Source organism: Engraulis encrasicolus, chromosome 13 (assembly GCF_034702125.1).
Source record: "Engraulis encrasicolus isolate BLACKSEA-1 chromosome 13, IST_EnEncr_1.0, whole genome shotgun sequence".
Taxonomy (NCBI): domain Eukaryota; kingdom Metazoa; phylum Chordata; class Actinopteri; order Clupeiformes; family Engraulidae; genus Engraulis; species Engraulis encrasicolus.
This window is the reverse complement of record NC_085869.1, coordinates 19,163,496-19,171,391: the sequence shown is the minus strand read 5'-3', so window position 1 is coordinate 19,171,391 and position 7,896 is coordinate 19,163,496. Positions and strand designations below refer to the sequence as shown.

The window sequence follows — 7,896 nt, the reverse complement described above, 5'->3', positions numbered from 1 at the left end:
AGAATGTGTCTCTGTTCAATTAGTTGGTTTCCAGACATTTTTATCTATTGCTGTTGTAACATTGATTTACAGATCTGTATTCACTGTAATTTTGAATCAAAATGACTACAATACCATAACTATAGGATAATTTTAAACACTAGCTTACTTGATGGCTTCAAATATTTTCTGTGCGAAACAAAATCACTGTTTATGTTTGCCAGGCGACGCAGTCGTTCAATTTTGATTAAGCGTGTCTAGCAGCCTGAATAGAATCATCCCCCCACCCACCACTGTATTTTTCCTTCATAGGGGCGTACTGTACAGGATTTTCAGAGGTGGAGATATGGAGGTAAATTTCATGTATTTGTGTAATATTTATAAAATAGATGAGAGTGCATTATTGCTATGTCTGCGCGCATGAGGCATACCGGTGACATTGAAATTGTTGTTTAGCCATTTCAACCAGTTAGCCTGCATAGCGTTTTCACAGACAGACGGCATGTCAATGGTGTTAGCTACCTAGCCATTGGCAGTGAATCCGGATGGTTTAGCCTACTTTAACGAGTCTGACAGCGAGTTGGCTGTGGTCTGACTTGGCTCCTCAATCTTGTCACTGAAGTCTTCTTTCTTGCAAATTGCAATGTTGAGGTATCGTTAATGGGAGTGTCGGGATATACAATTCTAGCTTAAACAGTTGGCGCGTGTCGCAAGTTGCTTTGGGTGTTTGCACGATGCACGCGCGGTCACTTTTTTAAATTAGAAACTAGCCACACCACGAAATTGTAACGGGCTCCTGTTGAGTTCACCCCTGTCGCACGAACCCTTTTTGGCCCATGCCCCGCTGTTGGATACATTTATTCGCTAACGCATTCATCTGTAACAATATGGAGTCGACGGAAACACCTAAAATGGCGCAGCGGGAATAGCTCCACGGAATGTTCTCGATGCGGCATGTGTAGTAGGTCTATAATCTGGAATGTGTTTTTACCCCGGCGTATATTTGACGTGTGCAGTCGCTACAGCTCTCGTCTTCGCCTGCGGTACCTCTTGCTCTACACAGAAGGGAAATTGTCCACAAGCGACGTCTCATTCAGACCAGCCCATATTTATGCGCAACATTCCACTTGCCACCAGCAGGAATTTTATCCCAAGACGCCCCCGCCCCCTCCATTCTGATATGTGTGTCGTGTGTCAAATATGTTGGGATGCAACTTGCCATTTAAAAAAAAATACATATTTGTGTTTTCAATTACAACAGGGACGTGAGAACAAGGAGCCTGAGCAGCTCAGGAAGTTGTTCATTGGAGGCCTGAGTTTCGAAACGACAGAGGACAGCCTGCGAGCCCATTTCGAGCAATGGGGGAAGCTGACAGATTGTGTGGTGTGTGCTCTTCCTCTGTCCCTCTGTACTTGTGTAGCTTTCATGCTTATATATTTCCCGATCAAGGTGCAAATGCATGCAGTCCTGCTGCATTCTCACGACATTGGGATTGGTTATAGGAAAACGAAATACCTGGTCAAATTCTCCAATCATTCATTTCATAACCACCTGTGATGGGGGAGCCTGTCTGACGTCACATGCTGTTGCATTCCAGTTCCAAATCACCAGGGTGTGCACTTGCATCAAATGAATACCACCAAATCAATAAAGATCACCGGCCTGAAGCGTTGTCAAACATCTGAGAATTACTGGATGAGATATAGGCCTACACTGGCGTGCAGCTTCCAAACACAGGAAGTCCATTGCTGGACTAACATTTGCCTATGTTGCTCAGTGCAGTGCACCAGCCAAATACCGGATTTGAATGCTTATTTTAACAGGGCTTTAATTACAGTGTACTTACTGATTAGTTACAGTGTAATAACATGTTAGTTCATTTTATTACATCATACTTACAATGTGTATCTGCATACCAAGAGTGCCGTTGGCCTCAGTTCAGCCCTTTGCCTCTCTGGAAGAATTAATCTCTTCAGCAAAGTATTTCCATTTCATAGTATATGGTCATTATTGGCATTATGGTATGTATGTAGATAAAGTGAAAAGTGAAAGCCCATTGGGAAACTCCAACTCCCATTGTCATTGTGACACAGCACTCCACAGCACACAAGTGAACACTGCACACTGCACACAACGAAATTGCATTCATGCCTCACCCGTGCAAGGGGGCAGCCCTCAGTAGCGCCCCATGGGGAGCAGTGCGGTGGGACGGTACCATGCTCAGGGTACCTCAGTCATGGAGGAGGATGGGGGAGAGCACTGGTTGATTACTCCCCCCACCAACCTGGCGGGTCGGGAGTCGAACCGGCAACCTCTGGGATGCAAGTCTGACGCCCTAACCACTCACCCATGACTGCCCCATAAAATATATGTTGTACAGTTGTACGTACATGTTATTACACCAGTTATTCCACTGTATCTAATGAATAAGTACACTGTAATTAAAGCGATGTTAAAAAGTGTTCATTCAATTTCTGACTTCATATGACTATCATGGGCAGGTTATGCGGGACCCAGCCAACAAGCGCTCCAGAGGTTTCGGCTTTGTGACATACGCCTGCGTAGGAGAGGTTGACGCTGCCATGAACGCCAGACCTCACAAGGTGGACGGCCGCGTCGTAGAGCCCAAAAGGGCTGTGTCCAGAGAGGTACTACTCTCACTTCTTTTTAAAAAAACTAAAGAATTGCATGGCATTGTTAAATTTTTTATTGACAGTCCTTCCATTGCATGTATTCCATGGAATGTGAATGAGGAGGACCACAGAGTCGAAACAGTGTTTTGCCATGGAATATCTTGCAATGAAAAGATTTCAAGTGTGTGGATTTCTGTCAATCATAACTTGAGTCCAAATTTGTCCTGCATCTTGACAGGGGTTGTGCAGTTTTTTTATCTCAACAAATTGCTTTGAAGCCAGACTTCGTATTAATATTAACATTTGTCCCCAATGCAGGATTCGTCAAAGCCAGGCGCTCACCTGACCGTGAAGAAGATATTTGTCGGCGGCATCAAAGAGGACACAGAGGAGTACCACATAAGGGAATACTTCGAGCGCTACGGCAAGATCGAAAGTATAGATGTTATGGAGGACCGCCCCACCGGCAAGAAGAGAGGATTCTGTTTCGTTACGTTTGATGACCATGACACTGTGGATAAAATTGTTGGTACGTTCATTTGAGACATTGCAGAAGAAACAGTGGCATCTGTAGTGATATCTGTAGTGATTATTAGTGCTGTGTTATGCTAAGAATGAATGCCTCTTTCCATCCTCTTTACAGCCCAAAAATACCACACAATAAACAGCCACAACTGCGAGGTCCGAAAAGCTCTTCCAAAACAGGAAATGCAAGCAGCCAACAACCAGAGGAGTAAGTGAAACTCAGATTTAGTTATCCAACCTCGTCTGTGGTGACTGTTGCAACAGCATTAGACAAAGACCTGCATGGGCGAAATGCGTCAAGCAGTCTTTTGCCTCAAAGAAAAGTTGAAAAAAGAGTGCCACAGTTTCCTCCTTTTTCTTATTTTTTGAGATTTATTACCCACAAATACTGTTGAGCACCTGTATCAAATCTTCCTTTTTCCTTTTTCTGAACATCATTAGACATTTTGTCTGTGAAGATTTTCATTCATTGAGGAAATGTTATCCAAACAGTTGAGTTGTAATCTACTGGACTTTCTTTCTTTCTTTTTTTTTTTTTTAAGATATTTTTTGGTCTTTATGCATGACAGTATAGTGAAGATGGTGACAGGAAGCGAGTTGGGAGAGAGAGATGGGGTAGGGCCGCTATTGGACTTCTTGAGAGATTAGACATGTTATTTGTGTCCTCAGTGATGGTGTTGCTTTCGTTTCAGACAGGGGAGGTGGTGGTGGTGGAAATTTCATGGGCCGTGGAGGGAACTTTGGCAGTGGGAACTTTGGCCGCGGTAAGCAGTTTATTTTCACTGAACTGAAGCCAGACTTGGAATGGGGGAAATTTGGCGTGTTTGCTTTCTCTTTAAAAAAAACAAACAAACGAACAAAACCCATTTTGGTCTGTCCTTCTAACCTGCAGGAGGAGGAGGCGGAGGAGGAGGAGGTGGATATGGAGGTGGCCGAGGAGGATACGGAGGTGATGGCTACAACGGCTTTGGAGGAGATGGTATGTCTGTAGGAGAATAACCTTGTAACAGTGAGATACTATCTAAAGCAGTGGTTCTCAACCTTTTTTGAAGAAACGCCCCCTTGGCCTCATTGCATGCCTCCCAACACCCCCTTCACGTCATCATAAGACTGACAACGCCCGCCTTAGTATTAAAAAATTAAATGCACTAATGTCCCCCAATGCCAACATCGCCCCCTCTCAGCTGCATCATTCTCAACGCCCCCCTAGAGCTCTCCAACGCCCCCTAGGAGGCTGTACCGCCCCCGTTGAGAAACACTAATCTTTAGGTTCACTTTGTTATTATATTTTTAGCTGTTTAATTTCAGAATTACTGCCGGCCGCCCAATCACAAATGTTGCCTGTTTGCTGTTTCATGAATAGAATCACTCTGAAGGGGCCCCAGGATGGCCACCGGGTGCAGTGAAGTGACTGCAAACATGTTTCTATAAGAATACTCCAGCCCAGGGGTGTCAAAACCAAATTGACAGGGGTCCAAAACTAGAATCTGGGATGAAGTTGCGGGATGCACACATTTTTTTAAAAAAAATTGTAAGAATGTACTTAATACTCAGTCAAATTTCACAATACGTGGTATCTTAAATGTGCCTGAACATACAGTATTCTGTTGTATGGGTGGGAGATGGTACATTTCCCTTAGCCAACCTACAGTATATTCGTACGACGTGGCAAATTTCGTGTTCAAGTCATGTCATATCCTACTGTAGCCTACTGTGCAGTGTCATAATGGTGTTTGTGGACCAGCTGTAATTCACATTTGAAATGATCTTATGGGCCAAATAAAATGACCCTGTGGGCCAGATTTGTCCCCCGGGCCTGAGTTTGACATCCCTGCTGTAGTCTGTAACATACAGTAAACTCCTGCTTTCTCTCAGGTCCCAACTACGGCGGTGGCCCAGGCTATGGCGGTGGCCGAGGAGGCTATGGTGGTGGTGGCGGAGGTGGACCAGGCTATGGGAACCATGGAGGAGGAGGTTTTGGAGGATATGACAACTACAATGATGGAGGAAACTTTGGAGGTACGGTTCATTCAAAATATACACCTCTCTGTCTCTCTTTCTCACTCACAAACACACACACACACACACACACACACACACACACACACACACACACACACACACACACACACACACACACACACACACACACACACACACACACACACACGCTTCGTTTCTTTCCTTTGCCATGCATGGTTAATGGGAATACAGAGGATGTATTTTTCCTGGCCTCTGTTTTGTAGGAAACTTTGGAGGTGGTGGAGGTGGAAACTACAATGACTTTGGCAACTATGGGGGCCAGCAGTCCAGCTACGGACCTATGAGGGGCAATAACTTTGGAAGGAACTCAGGCGGACCCTATGGTGGTAAAGGACCTTGTGATTAGTCTGCAGTCTCGTAGCAGACGAAGGGAAGTCCCCACCACTTGCTGCTCACCGATTTATTCAACACATTTCGACCTGATGAAGACTGTGTGAGGTCGAAACGTTGTGTTTAATAAATCGGAGAGCAGCAACCGTGTGCGGACTCTCCTTCTTCTACTACGCATCTTTTGTGTGATCCAGTACCTGTTTTATTGGATATGTGCGAATCCCTCACACTATTAGTCTACAGTCTCACCTTTGAAAAACCAAGTGTGGTGTTGTTGAGCCTTACGGTAATGTCTTTGTTGCTTCACTTTCAGGTGGCTATGGAGGCTCAGGTGGTGGTGGTGGAGGCGGTGGTGGCGGCTATGGCTCTCGGCGGTATTAATTCTCGCTAGCCAATGGTAAGTTGAGTTCATCTGCAGCCACTTGTGTGTAGTAGACTGAAGGTTTGTACACACACATTTTGTAGAATAACAATGTATTCTATTCTATCCTGTATCCATTCAACAGGCTTCAGTTCTTAAGCAGGGGAGGAGGTGTGAGGAGAGCCAGAGGAGTTGTCAGGAAAGCTGCAGGTTACGTTGAGGCAGTCCAGTCCAGTCCAGTCGTCTGAGCGCAGTAGAAGGACTCGACAGGAGCCAGGATCCATAGTCAGAAAAGAAACAAAGTTACCGTACTGCAGCTTTAATTTGGAGACCCTTTTTTGACACGACCCGTGCACCCTAGCTACAAGTGCAAGAGTGTAGCTAGTGACAACAGAAACAGAGTCTACATTCCTTTCATCTTCTTTGACACTAGATTCCCCCCACCCAACACAACACGGAATGAATATCTTTTTTTCCTTTGTGCACCTGATAAAATTCCCCCATGTGAAATGTGCTAGTGGTTTTAAAAGGAATTTCAAAACGTCAGAAAAAAAAGATTTTGAAAAAGTATTTTGAGTAATTGTGCCGACGGTTTTTTGAATTGGTGTCATATATGTTTGTAGTAGACAAAACCATTCTGTGGCCTTTCCTTTGTTATTTAATTACCGATGAATAGACTAGAAAGTGTGAGTTTTAAACCCTATTTTATTATTATTTTAAAGACTTTGTTTTAAGTTGTAACCACTGGTGATTTTTGCTTGTCAGTGTCAAGTGTATTTTTGTATTATTAAGTGTTGTCTATCTGGTTGTATGAAGAGCTAGTGTATGCAGTTTAGACATCCAATAACTGGAGGGCATGTGTTTTTACACAACTTGTACAAACAGAATTCTAGATTGTTAACATATTTTGGAAAGTGGAACATCAGATAAAAATAAAGTTGTGTAGTAAATTCTCTTATGTAGTGTAGTGCATCATTGGGTGTGAGGTAGATGGACATGAATGAGCATTTCATTTTCACCGATGCAAGTGTAGATAAATTGATGTGTACATTATGTACAGTATGCACAATCTTGTTTGAGAAGATTTTTGACGCCTTTGACACAGGCTTCTGTCAGTCAGTCCAGCAGTAGGCTGAAGACTAATGTTCCAGGTTTTCAAGAAGAGTTTTTTTTTCTCCACCAAAAGTGGCATCATATTGACCATTGCTGAAAGTGTTGAGGTATGACATCGTCCAGCCCAGAACAGTGTGGTCCAGTCAGCACATTCATACAAACAGAAAATGGAGGGAGCATTATTGCCAGCAACTACAACATCTACTCTGAAGAAGCTTTGCAGTCTCTCTTGCTCCAATAGCCAGCATCTTCTTCCAAGAGCTAGTGGTTTCTTCAGGAAGACAGCGAGCCACTGGAAGAGAAGCTAGTAAGTTCCTGTTTTTTGACCCCCCCTGAGAACCACATAGTCTGTGAGATTGCACAGTGAATGTGTTGTAGGTCTACAGTAGAATGAGATCCAGTGCTTGAGAGGGGAATGAGTGAGTGAGGTTGAACACTTTTCAGTACCAGAGCAGAGTACAAGAAGATGGAGCAGTGTCTTACAGACAAGGTAAGAGTAACAACTTTGCTTGGTTTTCAGATTTTGGGAAAAGAAGCATTTCAACGTGTTCTACCTGAAGGTACTTGCTGGGTAAGGATGTGTGTTTTCAAAATGTATATGGCTGTATGAACTAATTGTATAAATGACCAAAGATAATAATGACATATGGCACGCTAATGTAAAAGTCTAGCAATGTCACTTGCAAAGATGAATTTTTCTTGTAAGCATGATCTAAAAACAGGTGAATTTCTCAAAGGTTGAACAGGTAAGATTACATATGTACTGTATATTTGTCTCGTATGTACTTATGTACTGTAAATTGGTCTTATTGAGCCAAAGCTCTGGCTTCAAACAACACAGCTGCTGACCCTGGGAGCAGAGTATGAAGGTATGCTTGTGGGGTCATATTATAAATGGGACATGCAATTGC

The 7,896-nt window shown here is 43.6% G+C and overlaps 1 protein-coding gene across 2 annotated transcripts; it reads left to right on the top strand.

Annotated features, from left to right (window-relative positions):
* The first annotated feature begins 237 nt into the window (after positions 1-237).
* Positions 238-6,825, top strand: hnrnpa3 (heterogeneous nuclear ribonucleoprotein A3). Of its 2 annotated transcripts, none has more exons than XM_063213377.1 (11): positions 238-331; positions 1,241-1,363; positions 2,482-2,628; positions 2,932-3,142; positions 3,257-3,346; positions 3,831-3,902; positions 4,040-4,117; positions 5,014-5,157; positions 5,385-5,507; positions 5,825-5,908; positions 6,018-6,825. In XM_063213377.1, the coding sequence occupies exons 1-10, from the start codon at positions 326-328 to the stop codon at positions 5,890-5,892; spliced, it is 1,062 nt and encodes a 353-aa protein (XP_063069447.1). In that variant the 5' UTR covers positions 238-325; the 3' UTR covers positions 5,893-5,908; positions 6,018-6,825. The 2 variants fall into 2 exon arrangements, with proteins under 2 accessions (XP_063069447.1, XP_063069446.1); XM_063213376.1 differs by having other exon boundaries at positions 4,031-4,117.
* The last annotated feature ends 1,071 nt before the right edge of the window (positions 6,826-7,896 follow it).